Raw genomic sequence first — 27,148 nt, forward strand, 5'->3', positions numbered from 1 at the left:
ATGCGCACATTTTCTCTGTTGCAGACACATTTAGTCAAAAGTTCCCTTCCCAAACAGAGACGATTATATACTTGGAACTACCTACCCAAGACAGAAAAACCCCTGCTGACCGAACACTGGGTGCTGCCCCTAATGTGAAATTCCAGTACAGATCGGTGAAGCCAACAGAGTTCGGGGGAGCTTTCCGGGGCGGGTTGAGCATGGCTGTCACATCTTAACAGAGTACGGAGCTGCACTGGGCATTGGACAGGGGGCTCAGTATCTCGATTCCAATTCTGATCCTGACTCTGATCCGTGGTGGGGGGAGATGGAGAAGGGAGAGACATGGTCTTGTCACTTTGTTGCTTTGTGACATCCTCAGGCAGTGAAATTTGAGGACTGTGAGGAAGACCCTCTATGCCAGGGCCACATTGCACCACACCAGAGGGGCATGACCAGTGCCTCCTGGAGCTAACCCTGGTCGCCTCCCACCCACTGCCTCCTCACTTACCCTTTGAGCTCCAAATCTTCTCTGTCTTGACCCAGATGCCCCCATACTTGGTGTCCCAAGCTGTTCATCCTTGGGATTAAATATTGGCATCTCAGATTTCTCCTTTCAAAGTGAGAAGAACATCACACAGTATGAAGCCCCAAACACTTAGAATGATAGAGATTTCAGACTGATTTCTTCTGGGACACTTAGGAGACAGTATAAAGATTTGTGGCTTGGAGAGAAGGTACTGACTAAGAGTTAGGCAGGGAGAAAGGGTGAGAGATGGAGAGGTGGTGGTGGGTGGGGCCCCTGAAGCCAAACCGCTCTTCCTTTATAATTTTGGTGGTGGCTGGTCTTAACATGTGAATAAACAAACAAGTGAATAAGCAAAGGGCCACTTATGTAAGAAAAACAAATTAAAAATGATTGTGTAACACATCACGCATACCACACAGAGCCTGTCGGAGCCCAGGGACGGGTATCACTGTGGGGGTCACGGGTGGTGTGAGCATGTTTTCCTCAAAAACCAGAGCCAATGTGGCAGCCCTGCCCCTTTGGGAAGAGCACAGCATCTTCCTGGAGGGAGGCCAGCATTTAATTCCTTTACTGCTGCAGTGTGTCAGGGAGGGAGGCACCTCCAATAACCATCAGTGGAGGTTTTGCAACCTGATGAGTGAATTCTTGGGGCTGGGGGCTGAGGGCTGAGGCCTCCTCCTTGGGCCTGACCCTGCGTGGTGGCAGCCAGCACTCCTGGGGGTACCAAGCATGGGCAGACGGGGGTGACTGCAGGTCAAGATGCTGCTCACATGTCTGGGGCTCTTCTACACTGCGTCCTGGGCCTGAGGCCTTTACCAGCCTTTGGGGCTGCCTCCTGACAGAGCTCAACAGGTCCAGGCAGCTGCTGCCTGCGCCACCTGTGGGTGTGCCAGCCACCTGGGGAGAGGCAGCCCATTCCAGGCTCCCAGCTGGCAGGGAAGCTTGGCAGCAAGTTCTGACAGGAGGGCGGCCAGCACTGAAGGGTTCCTCCTCACCACTGGAGGCCCCAGGCTGGGGAGATGGAAGAACAGGTGTTCAAGGGCGACCCAGACACCCCTCATTCCATCTCCTTCTCGGGAAGTGGATTCCTCTCCATCTACCAGGCCGGGGCAGTGGACGCCTTTCGGGACCTGGCCCCCAGGATGCTGGAAACGTCCCATCGCTTTGCCGGGACGTCGGCAGGTGCGGTGATTGCGGCCCTCGTTATCTGCGGGATTGAAATGGGTAAGGTCTTTGTTCTGAGTTCCCTGGGGAGCCTGTGGAGCGTTTCCACAAATTGGAGCCTGAGGATGGCTTGGGGATGCTTCGGGGAACAAAGCCAGGCCTTCTGGGTGGCAGGAAAGAAAGAAGTGGGTCGAGTGGACAGCATTTGAGGTTGGGGTCTGCCCAGTTTCAGTCTCTGACCCACTGGGTGAGCTTGGAACTGCCTGTCCCTCTCCCTCAACACTCTTACTCGTGATGCCCTGTCTCCCAGGGCCTGGGAGAGGGAAAGGTAGCATCTCTCTCAGACATCCTGGGCTTTGAAGTTACACCATGTCACAGTCATACATTGAGGTGAAGAGCTTCTCCTGCCTGGCCTCCTTTAAAATGCAATATCCTTGGGAAGGAGAGCTTCGCATCTTCATCATCTTGGTGGGGATGGACCCGTCAGACCAGCTTCCAGGTGGCTGGAGGTGAAAGCCCTGGAGCTGGGGGGTGGAGGGGGGAGGGAAGCTGGGAAGAAATGCGGGAGACGTCACTTCACCTCCTGCCTGCTAGTCTAGGGTCCCCAGCGAGAAGGATGGGGCCACACACCCAGAGGCAGAAGTGCCATCTGTGCCAGAGTGGCAGACACATTCTGAGCCCCACAGAGCAGGCCTAGACCTGGTCCGAGAGCAGCCCGACATCCACAGGGGCTGCCTCAGGGTTGGGGCTTGGGGGCATTTATTCATTTACTGCACTACCACTCTGCACCAGCCTCTGTTCCAGGCACTGGGGACGGAGTTCCTGCCCTGCCGGAGGAGGAATTCTAGAGAGAAGAGACACGTAATAAACACTCAAACCGGTAGTCTTATAATGTCACATCAGGAAATGGTTAGATCTTGATGAGTAAAATTAAAGCAGGAAAGGGTCAGAGAATAAAGTGGGGACTATTTTAGTAAAGGTGGTCAGGGAGGCCCTTTTGGAGGAGGCGACTTTCAAGCAGAGGCCCAAGTAAAGTGAGAGAACCAGCCATTTGAAGATGGAAGAGGAAAGACTATTCTAAGTGAAGGACCAGCCAGGGAGCCACTGGGACTGGGGAGTGGTAGGTGAGGAGGAGGGAGGTTGGGGATAAGGCTGGAGGGGCAGGCAGGGACCAGGTCACATGGGGCCTTGTAGCCAGAGTAGCAAGCTCTGATTTCACTCTGGGAAAGTGGGGAGCACAGGCCACTGGGAGGGAGGCAATGCGCAGAGCACCCGCTCCACAGGACTGGATCCCAACTCTGCAACTTATCGATGTGAACCTGGGGCAGATTACTGAATGCTCTGTGCCTGTTTCTGCATCTGTCCAGTGGAGATTGTACTAGTGCCTAATTCCCAGGGTTGTTAAAGGATTAACAGAGCAAGTGAATATATTGCTTATCACAGTGCCTGGCACATGGCAAGTGCTTAGTACCTGTCAACTACCTGGTTTGGGTTTTTAAGGAACCCCGGCCTCTGGGCGGAGTGATGGAGGGGGCAAGGTAGAAACAAGACCAGGAAGATACTACTGTACATCGAGGTGAAGGATGAGTGTGGTGGGAGGCTGGGCTGTGAGGGTGGTGAGAATCGGTTGGATTCAGGCTATACTTTGAAGGTAGGGCCAGTGAGACTTGCTGAAGGGCCAGCTGCAGTGTGTGAGGCAGGGTGTGAGCAGGGCCCCTTTCTGCCTGAGGATCTGAGCTGGGTGAGAATTTCTCTTTGTTTTAAAGAATAATTGTAATGCCCATTCACTGAGTACCTCTTAATATGCAAGATATTTTTTCTTTCTGCTAATTCACAAGTAATACATTTTTTCTCACTTTGCAGAATTGTAACAGTGCAAAAGTATTTTGAGTTTTTTAAAAAGCCTCCACTCATCTCCTCCTTGTCCCCAATCCCACTTTCCCTCCTATAGCCAGTGGAAGGGCTCTGCTTGGATCCTTCTAGATCTTTTTTATGCCTAAAATCCTCTATGAAATGTAGCAGTTAATGCTTCAGTCACACAATGGACCCTAGGATAGACCTTCAGAAAGGGGCTGTTCCATTACTCCTACCCTCCTCATGTCTTTATTTCAACTTCGTAAAATACACCATCTGAGAGGGTCAATGGTATCTTCATCCTCAGGCACCCAGGGACTATTCAGAATTAATTTACTTCAATCCATTCAATAAATACTGCCAAAACCTGACTTGGCCAGGCTGTGATGGGCATGTGGACAGCAGGGGAGAGGAACTCAGACCCGTGAGAAGGACAGCTGACGGTGGTGTAGCCAATGGCTGTCCATATGGGGGACCAAGTACGTGTGACTGGGAGGGAAAGGAGAGATGTGTGTGGGACTTGCTCTTTTCACAGCATGTTTATGAGATTGATCCATGTCACACTAGTTACTTCATTTATTTTAACTGTCATGCAATTTACTATTAACTATCACTTCCTTTATATCAGCCTCTGTTATAAGTTTTTGGTGTATTAGCTCATTCAGTCCTTACAACAACCCTCTGAGGTGAAAACTATTATTATCTTCATTTTGCAGAGGAGGAAACTGAGTCACAGAGAGCTTAAAAACTTGCCTAAGGTCATACAAACAGTACTGGGTAAAATTGGTGTTTTGAGCCTGGTCTGGCCTTTAAACCACTCTGCTTCTTGACCAAGCAGTGTCAGGGGGTGTGGATCCTGGTTGTACAGATCAGGGGAGCCTTTCTGAGCAGGTGGGATTTGCACACAGACCTGAAGGAGGTGAGTGAGTGAGCCACAAGACTATCTGTGGAAGAGCATTCAACAAAGAGGGACACGTGACTTGTATAAATCCTGCCATCAGTTAGAAGCAGAACAAGAACCAGCACTTGGTCTCCTGACTTTCTTCAACCCTCTACGTCTTTTACCTCTTCCAGTGTTTATTCCATTAAGACTGTATCATAGTTCACTTAGCCATTCTGTTGATGGACACGGCCAGGTGTTGCTGTCATACACAACACCTCAATGATCATCCTTGTTTGTATCTCCCCGGCCCACCCGGACTGTTTCCTTAGGGTACACATCACATTAACTTTACCAGACTTATTTAAATTAGTCTCCAAAGTGATTGCACCGATTTAACCACTAGCAGCATATACAAGTTCTAATTTCCCCACAATGTCATCAACCCTTGGTACTATCAGACTGCAGAGTTTTAAGTCAATCTGATTAATGTGGAATTATATCTCATTTTATTTTACTTATTTAATCCACACATCCTGATAACTAGTGATGTTAATTAAGCATCTCTATGTATTTATCCACCACATGTTTTTCTTCTTCTGTAGCTTACCTGCTCATGGCCATTTCCTGTTTTTTCTACCATTATCTTTTTCACTTCAACATGTACATGTTCTTTATATAGTCTGAATGTCATTTGTCAGTTATAGACATTGCAGCTATCTTATCCTATTCCACGGCTTGTCTTTGTGTTTGATGATGTCTCTTGTCATTCAGAAGATTTCACTTTTAATGCAGTCAAAGGTATCAATCTTTTCCTCTTACAGTTTGTTTCTTTTAAATATCGTTACTTTGTTACAATGACATCTATGTTTTCCTTCAAAAGTTTTAAAGTTTTGCTCTTTCATATTTAGATTAATCTATCTGGAATTTATTTTGTGACTAGTATGTGGTAGAAACTGAAATTTTTAATTGTGAGAACCAATTACCCCACCATTTTCAGGCAGCCCTTTTCACGCTTGTTTGAAATGCCGCCTCTGACTTATTCAAGTTCCTGGGTTCCCAAAAATCTGTTCCTGGAGTCTCTCTTCTCTTCCATTGGTGAATTTGTCTATTTCTGCACCAGATCACACTGTTTTCATCACTATAGGCTTATTAATAAGGCTACTTACATCATACTTGGCAGTCCCTCCCCTCCTCTTTCAATTCCTTCTCCAAATATTGACTTGATCTCCTTTTTCCCCAAGTGAAAGCAGCTCTGTTGAGATTTTAATTGAAATTATATCTTCCCATTTATAAAGTAGTCTGTCTCTCTATTTCTTCTGGGCTTTCTTGTCCTTCAGTCTTTTATTAGATTTATTAGTTTTTGTTGCTACAGGGAACGAGATCTTTTATCTATGACATTTTCTAACCTAATTGATTATTGCTGATAGATAAAGGAATGTTGATGGTTTTTGCTTATTGATTTTGTTTTGAACAACCTTGTGAACATTCTTAATAGTTCTAAAAATTTCTTGGTAGAATACCTCATACTTTATATGTAAACAATCACATTATCTGCATATAACCGGAGGCTTGTCTTTTTTTTTTTTTTTTTTTTTTTTTAATTCTTCAACACGTGGTCCCCAGGCCTCTTTCCCACAGGCCATGCTCCCTCCTCTTGTTCCCAGCCTGGGCTTTTGTGTCCTGAGATTGTTTTGTTCTGTGGAAGCTGAGGCAGCAGCAGGTCTACCTTCTGGCGATGTGTGCCTAGTTCTTGTGATAGGGCCATTTTGAGGGTACATGAAAATGTTTGTAAAAACACTTAACACGGTGCCTGGTTTTCATTAGGAAAATGGAATTCATTTATTTGTTCATTCATTTATTCACCTGGGAAGAGCTGGTCTCCCTGACAACCAGTAAAGGGGATTCAGGATTTCCAGTCTGGGACTGGGAACTTGTCTCAAAGCTGTATTTGCATAATTTTGAGAAATAAAATTTTTTTTCTTATTGTAGTATGGGGTTTTGGTGGACTTAAAACCCCATCCCCACTTAAGCTACTACTTGGCACCTTCCCCTTATAAAAGCTTCATGGCAAGCCATTCATTCATTCATTCATTCATGCAGTGTTTATGGAGCATATACTGGGCCCTGCAGAGGATACAGAGATATGAGACTCCACCCTTGCCCTCAAGGAGCTTACAGTCTACTCAAACTAAAAATTAGGCGCCAAATAGTTATAATACAAAAAAGTTCCAACTGAATGTAAGAAAATTAAAAGGCAGAGAATGCAGAGAGAGGGACCAAACAGCTCCCTTCATGTAAGGCCTCATGGAAGTGGCATTTGAGCTAGCGCTTAAAAGTTTGGTAGAAGTTTGACAGCTAGAGACAGGTTGGGCAGGAGATTGGGCAGGGGCTTGGGCTTCTAGCTAGGATGCTGGATGACAACACGATGAAGTCACACGGTAGGGAAGAAATGTGATGCTTCCTAGGAGTGGTGAAGAGTGCAATTTGCCTGGTGTCGGGTTGATGTGAGTTTCTGAGAGGCAGCTTTTGGCGCCACAAGAGTTGTCTGAGATGGGAAAGGGCTGTTCCAGAAGAGGGACAGCCCCTGCCTGCCCTCAGAGAGGCTGACGCAGAGGCTGGAAGGCACCTGCCTGGTTGCTACTCCGGCAGGTCCCCTTCATTCAGCACCGTGACTGACAGGACCTGTCAGTCTGAGGTCTCCAGTCTCCCGGACTGAAACCTACAGTGAGAAGTATTTTTTACATTGTGACCTAGTGTGAACATAAATCTAAAAGAGGTTTCATGATAGAATATTTGGCGTACTCTATGCTATAATTTTGTTTATACTTTCTACTAGTCATTAAAAACTTCATTTAATCAATGGTTCTCAATCTTGCCTGCACGTTCAAATCACCTGGGGAGCTTTTAAAACATCCACTGCCCAGGCTTCTCCCCAAAACGAATTAAACCAGGATTTCTGGGGGTAGAACTCAGCACCAGTGTTTATTCAACTCCCAGGTGATTCCAATGTGCAGCCACGTTGAGCCCCAGTGCACTTTGCAAAACTAAAATGTACTACCTCCCGAAGATTCTAGCACTGCATGACCAGGTAGTGGAAATGGGTCCGGCATTTCATATGGGAACTTGTGAAATGCCCTTCACAGTCTTGGAATTATGAAAATTCTGTATCTAGTTATAAGTGAGGAATGACTTTTTCCAGGATAGAGAGAAAGAGTTTTACCACGGTGGCTTTAGGCTGAACTAGATTCTGTGAATTCTCCTGGCTAGGCCATCAATGAGGAAGACTGACCTTGGTTAAGGCGCTGGTCCATCTCTTTCCCTTAGCCCAAGCCCCCATCCAGTCTGCTTTTCTGGTTAGTCTCCCAGCACAGATCTCAGTGCTGGGCAGGTACCAGCTTCAGTGGCTGTTCCCCTGCGGGGTGAGGCAAGGAACAGGGGACTCAGCTGACTTTTAACTGAGCTCATCAGGTGACTTTGTTCTGTCCTCTAAAATCAATTATTCCCAATACCTCTCGGGCTACCTTTCCAACACCTAACCCACCAAACACCTAAACCACTAAGTAAATGTTAGGAGGGTGGGGCTGAGGATTAGGACTGAGACTGAGAGCTCTTCTCTTCAAGTTCACAGTAGTCTCAGGGTGTGTCATACCTCTGTGCCCTTGCTTGAGCCATTCCCCTCCAGGGATGCCGGCCCCCTCCTCTCTCCCTGTGTTGCATCTCCCCATCCTCCAAGGCCTACTGCAGACGTACGTCACCTCCCCTGGGAGTCTTTCCTGATTCCTGTCAGGCACTAAATCCTTGGTGCTTCCACAGCCCACTCTAGGATAGCACTTGTCTCAGAGACTGGAATCCCCCTGGGAAAGAGCACTTGCCTAGGAAGCAGGCTCTCTGAGTTCTGAGAACAAAAGTATCTACAGTCAGATTGTGAGCTTAGCTTGCCACACACATTATTTTCGCATGGCCTTTCAGAGTGGAGTTTGGTAAGCAGAGAGGCAGGGTTCAAACCAAAGCTGGTCTGACCCCAAAATCCAAATTCTGTCTGCCCACCCTTCCCTCTGGCCCCAGGAATCCACTCAGCAGTGAGTGTCCTTGGACCACCCTGAGCCTCAGCTCAGCTACTGAGCAATGGGAGGGAATAATGCCTGCCAAGCCCTCCCCACTGCCGGTTTTGGAATAAGCAGTGGTTGCTGTGAAGGAGCCTTGCAAACTTGGATTGATAGTGCAGTTGCATTGGTCTGGGTAGCAGAGGCTTCAACATAACACAACAGCATTGCTCCCTCGTGTGGCCTTGGCATTCCAGCCCCCCAAGGCTGGTGCGGTGGCTCCACAGAGTTAGGACCCAGGTCCCTTCCATTGTGTTGCTCACAGTCCAAGAGGGGTCCCCGCCATGTCCTCATTCCAGCTAGTTGGAAAGGGAAAAGGGGGGCACAGTTAATCCTTTTAAGGGCAAACCTTGAAGGTGACACACACATCATGTGGCGTTACATCCCATGGATCAGAACTTGATTACATGGCCACACCTGTCTACAAGAGAGCCTGGCAAATGTAGACTTCATTCTGGGAGGCCATGTGTCCAGATAAAAATTGGAGGTTCAATTACTAAGGAAGAAGGGGAGAATGGATATTAGGGACAACTAGTAGTCTTTGCCACAATAGCTATATTTGGAGATGTGATGATGAACCATCAGCAGGCAGCCCTCCTGGCAGCTGGGGTGTGAGTGCCCCAGTCCTGCTAGGGGGCCTGAGCAGTACACCACAGCATCCACTGTGTCCCCTACCTAGAATGACCTTCTGTCTTTCCAGAGATAACACTTCTTCCCAACACACCCTCCCATTTTACCTCAGTGCATCTCTTTCCATGATTTCTAGTTTGCCCATAGAATCTGTCCATCTGTTCTAGCCCTTGACAGTATCCTGTCTTAATTGTTTCAGATAGTGTGCCTCATTTCATCAGCTAGACTGGTTGAGCAATCTGAGATCTTATTGGTCCCATGGCTCCCACCAAGAACTGCTTCATAGACTCCTGACAGTTGCTAGCCATTGGCGAGCGTGATACTGAATGTTTCTTTGTGGTTTCTATTCTGACTTTAAGATAATTTTCTGCAGTTATGGATATGATTTATAATACTAGAATGTCCTAGAAGGAAGGTCAGCGAGTCCAAATCCTTCATTTTATGGATGATTGTATTTAGACTTTGAAAGAGGGAGTGACTGGCTAGAAGTGGACCTCACTTAGGCCAGTGATTTTCAAACCATGTTCTGAGGAACCCCAGAGTTCTGTGGGGCTGAGGGGAGGCAGGGAAGTGGGGAGCAGGCAGAGGGCATACTGAAGGCCTGGGGCCTTCCTCAGCTTCAGCAAGTACAGCCCTGCTATTGTCCATTCTTTCTAAAATTTCACATAAAGTATTACAATGATTTTTTTTAAAGTTTGAAAGCCACTGTTTGAGTCAAATTCACTTAATGTGCAGACAGAGAAGTTGAGGAACAGATTCTGGCTGAATCACAGTGATAAAATAGACCACTCATCCATCCATCCATTCTAGGTCCTAGGGATCCAGCAGCAAACAAAACAGCTGTCTGCCCTCATGAAACTGACATTCTCTTGGTAAAATCAAGCCATAATAACCAAACATACAGAAAATACCAGCATGCATGCTTCAAGGAGAAAATAAAGTAGGTGAAGGGTGTGGTGAATGAACACAGGGTGAAGTTTCAGGTGGCCTGGGCAGGGGAGGCCTCTCTGAGGTGGAAGGAAGGGAGGGAGAGCCACGTGCTCTGAGAGAAGAGTGTTTCAGGCTGTGAGATCAGCAGATGCAACAGCCCTGCGCTCAGAAGTGCTTGCATTTTTAGAAAGGAAAGCAAGCTGTCTTTCTGACAGGAAATGGGCTCCAAAAGGACTTTTCAAAGCACATGAGAGGGCTGAGGAGCAGTGGGGTACCCCACCCCACAAATGTGGACACAGCAGGACCCAACACGACTCCTCCTATGGAGACAGGGTGCTATAGATGTTTTGGTCTGCCTCCCATGCCTGGCCCAGAGCTGCCCTGGGCAGCTTCTGCCACCCCTCCTGGGGCCCTGGAGCCCAGTGTGGCTGAAGTTACTGTCATTGGCAGGTGGCTCAGGTGTATGCTGGGCAGTGAGAACCTTGGCTCTAGTGACTACTTTTCTCAGCCACCCCTGTGCCTATCTTTGTCACTCAGTGAGGAAAAAGACATTCCAGGGTTATGGAGAATGTAGCTCCCAGGAAGGAGGAGTACTGGGCTGGTGTTCCAACTCTGCCACTAATCACTGTAGGTCCTTGGCCCACCAGTGACCTGCCTCACCCTCAGTTTTCCCATCTGTAACCTGGCGGTGGGGACACGTCCCTTGGACAGTATGGTGAGGGACAAAAGAATTCATGGATGTGCCTGGCACTGTGCCTGCCAAATATTCATCACAAAATAAGTTTTTGATGAATGAATGTTGAATAAATGGATGAACAAGTAAAAGAAGATTATCTTGAAATGGAAAAGCATAGGTAACACAGCTTTTTAAAAATTTAACCAAAGAATGTCCTAGAGAAGTTATTAAGCTTATTAAAACAGATTACTGGACTCCAACCTGGTCTGATTAATATTTTTAATATTATTAAATATTTAATTATGAGCTCATCTGCCCAAGAACTTGGCTAATTATTTTTTATTGAAGTGTAGTCGATTTACAAAGTTAGTTTCAGGTGTACAGCAAAGTGATTCAGTTATACATATGTACATACATATATACATTTTCAGTTTCTTTTACATTACAGCTCATTACAAGAAATTGAATATAGCTCACTGTGCTATACAGTAGGTCCTTGTTGTTTATCTACTTTATATATAGTAATGTGTATCTGTTAATCCCAAACTCTGAGTCTATCCCTCTCCCTGCCTTCCCCCCACAGTTTGTTTTCTATAAGGACTTATTTTTCCTATGGGAATTCTGTGTGGCCTGGCAGTGGAAGGACTGTCTGAGCTAATTTGCCTTGGCCCTGGTCAGGATTATCAGCAACTCAGGACAAATTTTCATGGTAATTACCCTGCAGGTTTTGTCAATTCAAGCTCTAAACCACAGGTAATACAGATTTAGGACTTTGTATTTTTATGAGAAACTGGGTTATTCAACCAGAGCCCTGGGCAGAGACAAGCCATTGGCATGTTTCATTGGCCCAGCAGCTGTTGGCTTTTAGTAGGGTCTCAGTTCATCTGCCCCTCACAGCCCAGAACTGCAGCCCCTGTCCCTGCCAGTTTCTGGTCTGGTAACCATATCATCAGCTTTCTTTCTCATGGCACTCACGGGCTTTCAGTTCCTTCTTCATTTCTTCTTTCTTTCTTGTGAAGTCAACCACGTCTCATGATTTTATTTTATATCAGACTCTTCGCTGTGGTTGCTTTTCTTGTTGTGGTTGCTGATGATGATGTCCCTAAAGCTGGAGAGGTTCCTTTCTAGCTCAGCACTCTCATTACTGGAGCTGGAAGTCTCTCCAAAGTTCTTTAAGACATGGATGAGAACCGCCAGTTTTTCCTGTTGCAGGTGTGTGTGTGTGTGTGTGTGTGTTTGTGTGTGTGTGTGTTGCCCAGATATAACCTGAAGTTCAGCCCTAGCTGCTGGGTGCGCTTTCAGAATTAAAATGTCTTCATCAAAAACCATTCCTGGAGTTATTTTTCTGCCTGAGATGGCAACATTTTCTGTAAAATAAACTCTGTTCTGATTCACATTGTAGTGTCACACTAATATTATTTATCAAGCACTTGGAATGTGCCAGGTCCTGTGCTCAAAGTTTTGTGTGAATCATTTGCTTTCATCTTCTCGCAGCCCTATGAAGTAGATGCTATATTTATACCCATTTTACAAAGTGGGAAACAGGTGTTCAGAGAGATTAGATAACACAATGAGTTCAGACTGCAATCTCTCTTAACTTCTATATTTCTATATCTTCTCTAATCATGATTTCAGAAGTTGCTTTGCAAGCAGCACCCCAGCTTTCCTACCCAATTCCATGGGCCAGGCAGTCATTTGCACATTGGTTAAGAAAATGAGATCAAATGATATGATGTATGTGAAGAAAACTTTCTATAAAATGCTATAGAAATGATGTCACTGTGTGGTGGTGGGGATCACTCCCACTACCACGTTCAAATCAGTATCTTTCAATTCACTCAAAGTAACTTGTGTTTTACATGTTCAACTTCTCCAACCAAATGGATAAAGATTTTCCCCAAATAATCCTTCGGACTCTTAAGTAGAAGAGAATTGAATAGAAAATCAGATAAAACTCTGAATGTGCTGGTCACTTAGTGGAACATCTAACTATTTGGAGAGCAACTCATGCAGGTGAACCACATTGATTCATTCCCCGCAAAATCCACAGGCATTAACTGAGTCCCTGCTGAGTGGCAGACACTGTGTGTTTAATAGTCTTGGTCAATCTGTATTTTTTTACTTTAACAATAGAAGGCTTGTTATTCTGGAATACTGATAGATTTACAGAAATGTTGCTGAGATAGTTCTGTACATCCTTCCTCCAGTTTCCCCTACCGTTACCATCTTACATAACCACAGTACATTCACCCACCCTCAGACATTACCATCGGTATGTTACTATTAACTATAGATTTCACCAGTTTTTCTACTGATATCATTCTTCTGTCCCAGGATCCAATCCAGGATCTCACACTACATTTGGTGGATCCATTTTTAAACCAGCTCACTTAGAGTGTATTAAAATAGTGTTGTTTTCTTTGCTTCACTTTGGGATCAAGTTCAGCAAAGATGGTTGAGCTCTGTTTTGGAGTCTACAGGGAAAAGAGGCAGACAAATGATAAACAAATCTCCAGGCTGGTTTGACTTTCATTTAAATTAGCAGTTGACCCATCAATCCTGAGGGTAACCCAACTCTGTCCTTCTGGGACTACCACATAAAGAAGAATCTCCTTTTCAGCCCCAGCTCAGGGTCTTGTGTCCATTGATGTGGAGGTAAGAGTTAGGACCAATCCTGACAGAGCAAACATACTCTCTGGTTTGCTCCCTCAAACCCCAAGTCTGGCTGAGTCACTGAAGAATTCCATCTTCCTGACCACCAGGTGGAGAGTCCCAACAGCTCAGTAGAGAAGATGCTCTTTGATCTCCTCCTTTAGTTCATCCATTTAATCATTCATTTTTTTTTACCATTCATTTTTTAAAAAAATTTTTTGAAGGAGGAGGTAATTAGGTTTATTTATTTTTAGAGGAGGTACTAGGGATTGAACCCAGGACCTTGTACATCCTAAGCATGCACCCTACCACTTGAGCTATACCCTCCCCCCCATTCATTACTAATTTATTCAGCAAACGTTTATTAAATCCCTACAGTGTGCCAGGTACTGAATCAAGTGCTGAGGTATAATAAGGAACAAAACAGAAATAGTCCCTGCTTATGGAACATGAAATAGTTCATTAATTCATTCTGGAATACCTACTACTAAGTGTTCAGTACTGAACTAGGCAATAATGGGGGAGGAGGGTGTTCTGGATACAAGTCCTGTCCTCAAGGACTACAGCTAGCCAGAGAGACAGGACAGACCACTTAAGACAGCCCGAAATAAATGGTGTGGGCAGTGAGGAGAGAGACCTAACACTGGGGGTGATCAGGGAAGGCTTTAAGGAGGAGGCCCAGATCTTAAGCTGGGCTTTAGGGTGAAGTTTTCATGGAAGGTTGAAAAAATAAATTCACATAATAATAAAATAAATTCACAAAATAAATAAAAGAAGAAAAGGATTGTGCACTTTGTGTTGACTGATGAGAGAAGAGACTGGCCTGGCTTGAGAAGGGGCTCTGGGTGTGGAGTATATGTACATACATTTGAAGATGGTGATTTGAATTCTGTTGCTCTAAAGAGAGTCTTCCTGTCTCCTAGGGACATCCGAACCCTTAGGCAATGTGCCTCAACTAAATCCTAGGAAGGCCGAGAGCCTTTGTGGAACGCCCCTTCCAACCCCACCCCACTGGAGGCTCTGGAGATGGAGGCCATTCCCTGGTGGAGACAGTGAGCTGTGTTGGAAAGAACCCTGGCTTCGAGGTCCTCAGGACTTCGAGGCCTAGCTCTGCTGCTTTCTAGTGTGTGACCTTGGCCAGGTTACTGGTTGAGCCTCCATTTCTTCATCAGTAAAGAGGAGATAACAGAGTACCTCTGTCAAAGGAGTGTTGGGAAATTTAAATGAAACTACAAGGCCTCGGAGTCTGACACAGCATACCTGGCACCAAGGAGGCACTAAAGAGTGGTAACTAGTAATCAGCGGGGTGGGATGGAACTGTGTGGTTTCATGAGAACTTCAAGATTCATGTAACATGGCGAGAGACATAGGTAACAGACCCAACCAACTGAAGTCTTGGACAGTTGAGGCAGTGACTGCAGGGCCTACCACCAGTCAGTAGAAGTAAACTTTAATTATTGTGATTTTGAAAAAGAGAGGCATATGCATTCCTCTGCAGTGGTGCCCTAATTTGGGCAAATCCTGATTGAGGAGATGCTCTGAGATGGCCTTTTCTCTGTAGAGCAGAGGCTCAACCTGGAGGTCCCCTGACTGCATCTCACACACACACACAAGCACAACAAAAACTAAACAAAACAACTCTTAAGACTAGAGGGTGACTAGTCAAAGTTCCTACCTTATCCCAGTGTCCCCTCAGTAGTGCCGAGTCTGTAGGGTAAAATGGGCCACAGCCTGGATGAGTGGCAGTATTGGTTTCTACCTTGGAACAGGATCCCAAACAAACTTCTGCATCCACCAAAGAAAACAGAGAAAAAAAAAGCACAGGCAATGGCCCTGAAAACATTGTGAGGTTCCAGAGAACTTTCTAGACACATTCTCTCTGCCTCTTTCATCTCAAGGTAATCAGATCCTTTAGTGGAAAGTTGTGGACACTGTGCCTGGTGGAGAGGCACACAGGGGCAGGGTGAGGCCCCAGGCCCTGGGGAAAGGCTCCACAGACACCTTGATAGGAATCCAGTGATGAAGCAGTGGGAGGCACTGCTGTTTCCATGGCAACCTGATATAAGATGATCTGAACCTTTTATGCCAGTTCTTTAGAAAGCTCTATGGTTAGAAAAAGGTCTACGTGGAATATTGTTATTATCCATAAAAAAGTATTGTTTTTTTGTTTTTGTTTTTTTAAGTGCTTATTGGGTCAGAGTTGTTTGTTTTTGGCTAAAGCCTATAATGCGTTCAGAAAAGAGCAGGATAATGTGTGTTTTCTCATATATTCTCGTTCCAGTTTCTGCTAACATAGACTGTGTGACCTGGCGTATATCCATCCATTATTCGTTTTTCCATTCAGCCAGCAAGCTTGACATTCAGCCATATTTATTGAGCTTTATCCTGGGTTGGATTTCGTACCTGTAAAATGAGAGAATTAGTCTGGTTTAGTGTTTTTGACTAGGCTCCTAGATCCTTAGGAGTTTCAGGGCCATGCTTTCATGGCCTTCATTTCTAGAGTGGGCTGCAGCGATTGGTCAGGGCCTGAGAACTCACTTGCCTTCAACTCAGAACAGCCCTGTTTTCAGTTGTTTTATCTATTGGGTTTCCATTTGAGATTTATTTTGAACAAAGTCTCCTTGACTGAAAAATTGCTGCTCCAGAGGTTCTTTGTGAACCTTCCAGTGGCGACACTGCAGCTTCAAGCCAAAAAAAAAATTTTTTTCCATCCGTGCCCCTGCAGTGTGGGATATAGAAATAAAACGGTGAATAAATACCAAGGTCTCCCTCCACCCCACCCCCTGCTCCACTGCCCAGGGACTCGCTGTCTCTGAGGATAAACTTGGATTATAAGTGTGAAAATCTGCTTGCGTAAATGACTGTTGTTTAGATAATCTTAATTATTATTATAGTGGAGTCAGGCCGTCGAGATATGCCCACAGGGAAATACAGCTTATAATTCAGCCTACAATTAGGGACCAGGTAAAAGCAGTAGACTCCCAGGGACTCAGAGAATTGCAGGGCCTTCCTGGGAACTCTGCTCGCCAGCGCCTCCCCAAGGGCTGCTGCACCCTAGCTACCCTGATGCCCACCGCACCCGCCTGCAGCTGGGGAGCAGGGCCCACGGAGAGGGGTGCCTTGCAGTGATTGACTGAGCTGGAAGTTGTTGCTAGGTTACCAATCCGCGGGAGACTGGGACCGCTAGTCCCATCCTCCACGGCAGATTCATCTCGCACAGCCAGCTTAATTCGAGCAGTCTGTGAACAGGATCCCCAGCAGTTTAAATTGTCAGCTGCCAAGTGCCCATCTTTCTAGGATTTAACACTTAGCAGGAAGCTATGTGGAGGAGGGGAAGAGAAGCCCTCTGTTTTTATACTCTGGGTCACCTTGAATAGCTTCTTCTCTCTCTGGGATACAGTGTCCTCCTTTGATTTCTGGGTTCATTCATTTATTCATTATTCATGCACACATCCATGTTTATTAAGTGCCTACATGTTCCATGTACCATATCAAGTGCTAGGGACAAAGGAGTGAATGAGATGGGAACCATCCTTGCCCTCACGGAAGGGGAAACATTAGGTACTTAAGCAAACAAATAAGATAAACACATATCTAATTATTTGTTTCCTTTCCCTTTAATTGATTTTACTAAGCCCCTCTTTTCCTCTACTAAACCTGTAGGGTCCCCTAAGTTGACAGAAAAGAGTGTTGCTGCCGACCACGCCTAAACTACCTTCCACCTGACCCATCGCCTCACCACACCCTGAAACAAGGGAGCATCCTCTCATCTCCACAATGCTTTTACTTTGCTCTCTTGCACCCACCAGTGAACCTGAGTGCACCTTGATAAAGATGTGGGGCAAGGACCATTGTCCCTTGTTTAGATGAGAAATCTGAAAGCCAGAAAACATCAAGAAGCTCTGGTCCATGGTCACATGGGGGAATTACTGGCGTAACCAACATTGAGCACTTACTATGTTCAGGCTTTTAAAAAGCTGTCTTCCTCATAACAATCCAGTAAGGTAAGCATTATTTTTCAAATTTTATAGGTGGCAAAATTGAGGCTGGAAGAAGTTATTTGCCTTGCCAGTGATGAGCCAGATAGTATGTGGCAAAGCTGGGATTTGAACCAAACCTCTCTGGCTTCAAAGCCTGAGCTCTTTGCAAGAAATGGATCTGGTCACAGAAAAGAGTCTCTGAGTGACTGAGACATGGAGTGGCTTCCAGATACCCTTCAAAACCTCCCAGCCCCAGGATATTATTCATTTTTCTACTGAAATTCTTGGGCCAATAGACTCATAAAACCTGGTGAATTGGCCATACTTATCAATATAGTTAACTCTGTTCTCCATCCATCTATATGGGACCATCTTTTCTTCAAGCTTTTATTGGGTAATTAAGTCAAGCAGCTCTTCCTCATTAGCATTTCCATTATTTGCTTTGTTGGGTTTTTATTTTCCTTTGTTCACATACTGAACAAACACCGAGCACCCACCAAGTGTTGTGGGAGGTTTGTTCTTTCCAATGGGCGTAGGTGAGTATGGCCCATTCTTGCCCTTGAGGAGTTCCCAGCTTAGAGCAAAGTTTCTGAAGGGTCTTCTGTGGGCAAAGTGCAGTGATAGGTCACAGAGAGGGGAGGATCACAAAGACCTGCCCTCAGAGAATCTCTTGGTTTGGGAGATGGACTTACAGTTAGATAATACAAAGGTGTGAAAGGAGGTGGGAGGGAGGAGAAGTGGATGTGCCAAGTGTGGGCTGGGGGTGGAAGCAGCCCACCTTGAGTTTCCTACAGTGCTGCTTTTAAATCCCATCTTGCTGTGGTCATTGTGGGACACTGTTTCCCAGAGCCTGGCAGCTTGGAAGGAGGCCTTTAAACTAGGGAGAAGGTGCTGGAAAGAACAGAGATGCATAAAGAAGCAGGCTAAATTTATCCCTTCTCACAGAACCCAGCAATTGCTATGCTTAACACTTGACTTTCTACCAACAGAGACTTGTTTAACCAGAAGATTAGTTACTTATCCCTGGGGAAAGAGAGAGGAAGAGAGAGACAAAGGGAGACAGGGAAAGAGATAGTCAGGGACTCAGAAGACAGAGATGCACAGAGAGAGACCTGAAGAGAAGCCAGGAGAGACAGGGATAAAGGCATCCTTTGGTACACAACCCCAGTGAACAGCAGGAGAGATATTAAATTGGGTACCTGAATGGGAGAAATCAGACCATCTACTGCCCCCTTCCTCTCTGATGACATTGTTAATTTCCACATAGCACCATTTTCAGATGTAAGTATATAGGATATATTCTATATGTATATAGGATATATACTTATGTCTACATTATCTTGGCTACTGATTTGTCCCTGTCACCCACCACCATCCCTGAGTAGCTGAAAGGTGACTGTAAATGGATAATATACAAAAGCACTGATTTAAGTAAGTATTACAAGATTAAATATCCATTCCTTTGATCTAGTATTCCCATCTCCAGGAATTTATCCTAAGGAAAATAATTAAGGACACAGGCAAATAAGTTAGCAAGAGATTATTCATTGCAGCGTTGTTTAGAAAAGCAAGGAAACAAACTAAATAGCCAACCCCTGGTGGGGACCTGCTCACTATAGTATAACCTTACAATAGTTGTCCATGCTGCTTGTAAATTAGGTTATAAGTAGATACTTATTGGTGTGGAAAGACATGATTTACTAGGTGAAAAAAGCAAGTTACAAATAGAGTATATAGTATGACCCCATTTAAGTATTCTTATAAGTAAGAACAATATAAAATACAGTCTAAGAAAACATAAATGAAATGTTAATCTCTGGGTGAAGGGATTCCAAGACATTTTAATTTTTTTCCTTTTGCTCATCTGCATTAAAAATTTTTTTCCACAATGAACATATATTTCTTGTGTGTTGAGAGCAAATTTCCTTCCAGCAGTCCCAGGGAACGCCTCCTGTTGGGAGTCCAGGAGAATATAGGCAAGCTGAACCAGGCTTTCCTGGCTCTGAGGCATTGTGGGAAAGGTCACCAACCCTTGAAGCCACTTCAGACTACTCATTAAGAATTCTCAAAACAACATGTCCCTGCCCTGGCTTGACTCCTATCCTGACTGGTCTTGCGGGCAAGAACTCAGTGACCCAAAACCTTGGTATCCAAATGCTCAGTTGCTTCATAACCTACTGAAGGAAAAAGCTGTTTGTACAAGTTGACGTGGTAAAGCTAACCTTTCTGAAACTGCAGGGCTTTCCCAGATCCCAAGAGCACCCTCCCCTGTAAGGCAGTGATGGCTAAGATGCACTGTTGATCAGATCAGTCACTACTCTACACATGCAGCAGTGATTCAGGATGTTGGTGAGAAAAGCCCGTCACCATGGCAACCCAGACTCACTCAGCCTCAGGGATAAACCCAACACCCAGGGAAAGGAGGTGGGGTCTGGAGTCAGAACAAACACTGCCTGGCTGTCTAACCTCAGGCAAGACACTTAGCTTTTTTTTTTTTGCCTTGGTTTCTACATCTGTGAAATGATGCTGAAGCTCCTTATCCCATCTACCTCCAGGATTAATAAGGAATAATCTGTGAACTGTAAAACACAAGAGGAGTAGAGCATCTCTAGCTTTGGTTTGTCTTCAGATTGCTGTGTGTGACTTTGGGCAAATCACTTAACCTCTGTGCCTCAGCCACTCTATTTGTAAAGAGGGGAGTAATGTCCACAATGATAGCTTCTCCCCCAGAATCTCAAAATTGGAAGGAATCTTAGCCCTTTCCACCAATGCAGGAATCCCTTTGGTAAATTCTCTGACTGAGGTACTCTTCCAGAGGATTTGCACAGGGTAGAAATTAGCAATTGGCTGCTAAAGATGCAGGTACAGGCCAGGCTTTGAAAGCTTTCAGCTCAGTGTAGTGGAAGGAGTATGAATTCCAGGGTCACACACTCTAGGTCAAAGTTCCACTTTGTCCACTAACTAGATGGTTGACCTCAGGCAAGTTATATTACCTCTCTGAACCTTAGCTTCCTGATCAGTAAAATAAGGATAGAAATACCTACCTTACTTATTGCTGTGATAGCACTGCTTACTAAGCTTACAACCCTAACTTCCCCAGTGGAATTCTGGGGGTTAGGGAGGCAGGTTTCACCTTCTTCTGCCACCTCCCTGAATAACACATCTGCCCTTTCAAGCCCCTTCGGGGACCTCGCAGCACTTGTGTCCATAGTTCAGGGCCTTCTCCCTCTCAGGTCTGTACCAGTGGCTATACAGGGAAGGTGATGTAATAATTTCAAGACAGTTCACCCTTTCTGTAACTTCTGTGCATCAAGGCCAGCACCCCCTCCCACTCACAGACTTCACGGGCTTAGACTAAGCAAGCATCCCAGGGTGTCACTTGGTGACGGCTTTCAACTGTAACAGTGTTTTAATGGGAATCTCATACAGGGCAAAAAGCCTCTAAGACCCTAAAAGAATGCAGTGTGGTGATGGACTTCCAGGCATGATGACAGGAAGTTGGGAAAACTATTTGGGGGTAGGAAAGGGGTCCTTTGCCCTCATTGTGAAAGGAGGGAGGATGCCTGACTAGCTGTGGGCTCTCTGGAGCCAGTGACTTCATTCCTCCGTGCTTTGCTTTCCTCGTGTGCAGAATGACAGGTTGATGCCTGAGGACCCTCTCTGCATCAGAATTCTAGGTGTCCCCATTTGTTGGATGCAGGATGAGATGGCAGAGTCGCTGTTGACCTCTCTTGGCCACCGGGTGCTGATTGCCTGCTCCTCTCTGCTTCCTCCACAGAGGAGTACCTCAGAATCCTCAGGGTGGGCGTGGCCGAGGTGAGGAAATTCTTCTTGGGTCCCTTTTCCCCGTCCTGCAAGATGGTGCAGATGATGAAGCAGTTTCTGTACAAGGTCTTGCCTGAGGACTCCTACAAAGTCGCCACTGGGAAGCTCCACGTGACTCTCACCCGGTTGACGGATGGAGAGTGTGTTGTGGTTTCAGAGTATACATCCAAGGAAGAGCTCATCGAGGTGAAGAGACTGGGCCCCGGGAGTGGCGCGGGGCCTTGGTTGTGGGACAGGGCCGGGAGTTGGGGCCGAGCCCTGGGGGTGGGCGGGGCCGGGAGTGGGGGCTGGGCCCTGGGAGTGGGTGGGGCCGGATGGGGCGGGGCCTTGGCTGTGGGACGGGGCCAGGGAGGGGAGGCAGGAAAGGAGAGGGTGGTCTTGCTCCTCTCTCTGTCTCTCTCTCCTGTCTCTTTCTGTTCTCTCTCTGTTCTCTCTCTCTCTCTCTCTTTCTCTAGTTGAAGCATAGTCGATTTACAATGTGTTAATTATTTCTGGTGTACTGCGTAGTGATTCACTTATGATTACTTTTCATATTCTTTTTCACTATAAGCCATTCATTATGAGGTATTGACTATAGTTCCCAGTTCTATACAATAGGACCTTGTTGGCCTGCTTCTCTTGACAGGTCCCTGGGATGGTCCACCTGTCTGCCTTCCTTCCTTCTATTTTCCCTAGTTCTTCCCTACCTTCACCCCCCTGGCATCTGTGTCAGGCACACTTTTAGATGAGATGAACACAGAAGCCCAAGATAAATCAGATTTGGTCACCATCCTACACTGCAACACTCAGCATCCCCCCCCCCCCTTTTTTTTTTACCTCTGCCCTAATCCTGAATCTTCTCAGAGGTCTGCGTGTGTTGGCTACCAACAGAGGTTCCATGGCTCCTTTAGGGCCTGGGTTGCAGTGTATCACCCCTGAATTACTCCCAGTTTGTGGAAAGAGTATCCCCTCAGCCCCTTCTCTTCCAATGGCCCTCGATAAAAAGGATTATTACTAAATGGGTTAACACTTAGGAAAGGGCACTCTGACAGTGCACTATTGTAAACTCATAAATACAAATTTTAGTTATGCATTATTATTGCTGGAGAGTGCTGTGGATATGCCCAATTTTCTTTTAGGACAAAGTTAAGTTGCATGACCCTCCATCCCATATTTCTACCCCCTTTCTGTCCTCTGAATATAAGGCCCTTGCCACCCATCCTCACACCCGACACTGGCATGGCATGATCCTGGGGGTAGGGGATGAATAAGCGTGGGCATGGACCCCTTCTCTACCCACCTCTTGTCCCCCTGGGTTTATTAGCAACCAGCTCTTCAAGATTTTTCTCTCCCCAGCCCTCTCCCACCACCTCCCACTCCTGCCTGTGTCACCCAGAGCAAACCATAAAACAAGCCTCTGTGCCTTTGCACCTGCCATACCTTCTGCCTCAATGTCCTTCTCCTACCCACCCCTCTTCACCTGCTTGGTGAGACTCCAGTCACTCCTGCCAGGGAAATTTCCTTCATCACTCCCTGCCCCACAACCCCTGGGTTGGGCGCTTCTCCTTTGGGTCCACAATGCCCATGGTCACTCCCATCATAGCACCTCATAGTCACCCTGTGTCCTGCCACCTACTTATTTACACCCCCTCTTGGAGCGTTCTGAAGGATGGGCATCTCGTCCTCCTTTGATTCCAGGCTGAGGCCAGATACACATTAATGGTTGTTGAATCCCATTGGATTCATGGAAATCTGGTGCTAGAAGGAACCCTGGAGATCATTGAGGCCACCCTCTCCCTTTAAAGCTGAGACATGAGGTCCAGACTGATCAAATAGGTTACCAAGGACCCAGCCAGGAAATCAATTTGGGGCTCCACTTCCCAGGGCAGTGCCTCCACCTTGGGTTTAAGGAGGGACAGGCTGGCAGTGGTCCAGAAGCCTGCAGGTGAGCCCTCCCAACCTGGTCCCCAGGACTTGGGCCTCTCAGCCCCATTCTTTCCCCACAGGCCCTGTACTGCAGCTGCTTTGTTCCTGTGTACTGCGGCCTCATCCCTCCAACTTACCGTGGTGTGGTGAGTATTTCAGCATGCGAGGGCAGTGAGCTGGGATCCAGGGGTGCCTCGGGGCCGCTGTGACCCACATGTGGGAGGGCTGGTCTCAGAATTCAGTGGGAACACCAAGAGTTGAAAAGGTCCTTGTGTTTTCCTATGCAGCGTTCCCAGTGTAGATGGATTTCTGGGCTTTAAGATGACCTTCCTTCTCCAGGTTGGGCTTCTCTCTGGACCCACCAACCCATTACTGAGCCCGGCAAGTTGACTCCACAGGCTTGCCAGGTGTTCCCCATAAGAAAATCCAGTAGGTCTGAGACTCTGCTTCTCTAACCAGCTTTAGCTGATCCTGGTGCTGCTGGTCCACAGGCCACACTCTGAGTAGGAGGGTCTAACTCATGCCCCCTCATTTTATGTACAGAGAAAATGAGATCCAGAGATTAGGATTTAGCTAGCAGATGGACCCCGTAGTGCATGTCATGCATGTAATTCTCAGGCACCCCAGAGAGTTAGAGCCTTGGTATGTGTGGTCCTTTGTTCATAGTTGAGGAAACAGAAGCCACAAGAGGGGAAGGGACTTGAAGGTGGACACACAGTGGCCAATGGCAAGGTCATGGCCGGAGGGTCTCTGGAGGGTGCCAAGGATGCCTGACCTCAACACAGAGGGAGGTAGCTTGGACCCATGGCAGTCTGCAGCGGGGATATATCACAGCCTTCTCAGACCCGCCATGTGTACACCTTCTCAAAAGGCTATGGGGACAGGCTCCATTCCCCAGCTCTGCCCTCAGCCACTGAGGGACTCCACAAGGGGTAACTGTGACTGCGGAGCATTCACTCCTGCCTTATCCAGTATGGATGCCTGCCTCCCCACAGAGGCCCAGGAGCCCCAGCCTCAGCACCATTAGGTTAGCTGAGGGGAGATGGTACAGGGACAGAGCACTGGGTTGGGAGTCCAGAGGCACCATAGTCTCACTGAGTGACCATAGGGGCATCACTTACCCACCTGGACGTCAGTGTCAAGGCTTCTCCTGGGGGACCCATTTCTTTGATGTCCCTGAGTAGGGTAGCAGACCTCTGACCCCATATGAGAATTTCTCACTCTGTCTCCTCTTTCTGCCCCACAGCGGTACATTGACGGAGGCTTCACAGGCATGCAGCCCTGCTCCTTCTGGACTGACTCCATCACCATCTCCACCTTCAGCGGGCAGCAGGACATCTGCCCCCGGGATTGCCCTGCCATCTTCAACGACTTCCGCTTGTTCAACTTTTCCTTCCAGTTGTCCCTGGAGAACATCACCAGGATGACCCATGCCCTGTTCCCCCCAGACCTAGTGGTGAGAGACGGGAGAGACCTGGAGGGGCAGGGGGAGTGGGGGAGGGTGATGGAGGCTGGGGTGCCAGTGTGGCCCATGCATTCCATCTGTGTTTTCTCCCCTCAAATGATCCCTTAAACTTCCTCCTAAAGCTGTATCCTGGTCTTGCTGCTAACTAGGCATGTAACTTTGAACAAGTGCCCTAAGTGCTCCCAGCCTGTTTTCTCCCCTGTAAAATGAGATGATGTCAGAATCACTGAAAAGAATGTTGCCTGAACTCATCCACTCTGACATGTAATGTGGGGTCAGCAAACTATGACCCAGGGGTCAGATTAGCCCGTGGCTTGTTTTTATACAGCCTGTGAGCTAAGAATGGGATTTCTATTTTTAAAACGTTGTTAAAATAAAAAAGAAGAAGTGGCAGAGACTATACATGTTCTGCTAGCCCCAAATATTTACTAGCTGGCCCTTTACAAAAAAGGCATTGTGGGCAATGTCTTGTGCAATCCTTCAGCATCCTCTGTGATAGATACTGTTATTATTGCCATTTTACAGGTGAAGAAACTGAGGCTGTGAGAGGTTACATTCACACAGCCACACAGCCAATAAGTGGCAGCACTGAGAGTTGAACCCAGTCTCCAAACTCTGCTTTTCACACGGTCCAGATGCACCTTCTCTGATTCTACTGTAAACATCTCACCTTCTCCCGCCAGGGGAGGGTACTGACCAGCTGTGAATGGTTTGACACATTCATGCAGCATCTCTATGGACACATGATCAGAAACTGCTCCCATTACCTTAGCAGATAATGAGAGATGGGACACTGGATGGGTGCATTTTGAAAATCCCATCAAGTAAAGCTTAAGAGCAATGAAAGTAGCTGCTCTGGGCAAGGCGACCGCTCATGTCTGCTGCCACAGCCTTAGTTATTTTCCTGGTGCCCCACCTTGCAGATCCTGCACAGTTACTACTACCAAGGGTATGAAGATGTCGTTTTATACTTGAGGCGGCTGAGTAAGTACCCTGTGGGGCCCCAAGGAAGGGGAGGTTTGGAGGGTGGGACAAAAACAGGAAGTAGAAGGGCTGAGTAGAGGGACATTTCCCCCAAGTTTGTGAACAGGAGACGTCCTTCTCCCTGGAAAGCCAGAAATGGGTGCAGGAACCTGACAGCCTTCATTGTCCAGGACAGGCCACTGTGGCCAGAAATTAGGATCTAAGTGGAAAAGGGGCTTTAGATTAACTGATGGGACAGTGTCTGGGGCTTTTGTAAAAAATATATTCTGGGTTTAAAAATGATGTTTAGGAAATACATACCTCGTATCTTCCTGGAGAACTCCATTTTCATGTCATTTCATCCTCTTTCCAATAAAACTATATTGTTAATGTAGAACTAGATGTGACTAGTTTACATTTGTGTGAGACTTTGAGTGACATATTAATCAACAAATGAGAGAGAAGAGCCCTTGCCCCATGTTGGTTTGGAAAACATGGTTCCACTCCTGTGTATCCTCTGTGTGTTATTTGGGTGGAAGGAAGATTCCAATTACATGTATTATACACTAACTCCATGAAGGCCATGGCAAACATACTTGTTTAAAGGAAAGGGGGAGAAAAAGACTTTTCCATATTTAGAATTAATTCCATAGAGCACATTTCCAGAAAAAGGGATTCCTGCATCAAAGGGTGTTTACTTAATATTATATCATAATTTTTTTTCCATGTTGCCATATGGTCTTTGTAACTACCTTTTTGGCAGCTGTGTAATATTCCATCACAGTTGTACAGAATAGTTTGATTATTGAGTTTCTGAATGTTCAGTATTATAAACAATACTGTGGTGAGCTTTTTGTGCATGTAGTTTAAAAAAATATTTTAGGAGTGAGATTAAGGGGTTAAATGAAGTTTTTTCCCTAGATATGTTTCCCTTTTTTCTTCAAAGTTGCTTACTGCTTTCCTAAGCTCCCCTTGTCTTGACTCTGCTTTCTCCTGTGTCCATTCTCCCAACAAGTGTGGTGGGAGCAGGAGAGCAGTGTGGAGAGAATGTGGGCTCTGGAGGCAAGTAGCCCTGGTCCAGAATCCCTATTCCCCAAGCTGTGTGAGCTCGGGGAAATCACTGCCCCTCTCAGAGTCTTGGTTCCTAATCTGGAAAAAAGGTCTAGATCCTGGTTCCTGTCACCTACCAGCTATGTGATCTTGAGCAAGTAATTAATCTCCTGGGGCCTCAGTTTTCTCAGCTGTACAATGGACTAATGGTGGAAACTACTTCAGAATTTTATTCCTAACCATAGTCAATCCAGGCCACTGCCCCCTCTGACCTCAGAGACAGGCCCCTCCTCTCACCTCTCTGCAGGACAGACTCCTCCTAACCCTAACTATCCTCTGACAACTCCCCCCCACCCAACGCCTCCTCCACATTTACATAGGTGACAATTATGAAGCTAAGCCCCAAGTGTCCAAAAGGACAACCTGAGAGGTGTGGTGGCAGAGGAGATGGGGGTCTCACCTATGGAGCCTCAGAAATAGGAGGGTTTGGTTAGGGCCTAGGGTCCTTTCCACCACCAGCTGGGGAGCCCCTCCATTCTTTCCTCAGTGATGGTGTATAT

At 46.5% G+C, this 27,148-nt stretch overlaps 1 protein-coding gene across 1 annotated transcript in view; it reads left to right on the plus strand.

The window, feature by feature from the left end:
• Positions 1-1,527: 1,527 nt before the first annotated feature.
• Positions 1,528-27,148, plus strand: part of PNPLA1 (patatin like phospholipase domain containing 1) — a 35,357-nt gene continuing 9,736 nt past the window's right edge. The window contains 5 exon segments of the mRNA XM_010994483.3: positions 1,528-1,732; positions 21,159-21,391; positions 23,191-23,256; positions 24,357-24,566; positions 25,499-25,559. Of these exon segments, the coding sequence (XP_010992785.3) occupies positions 1,528-1,732; positions 21,159-21,391; positions 23,191-23,256; positions 24,357-24,566; positions 25,499-25,559 (775 nt within the window).

The sequence above is a fragment of the Camelus dromedarius genome, chromosome 19 (assembly GCF_036321535.1).
Source record: "Camelus dromedarius isolate mCamDro1 chromosome 19, mCamDro1.pat, whole genome shotgun sequence".
NCBI lineage: Eukaryota > Metazoa > Chordata > Mammalia > Artiodactyla > Camelidae > Camelus > Camelus dromedarius.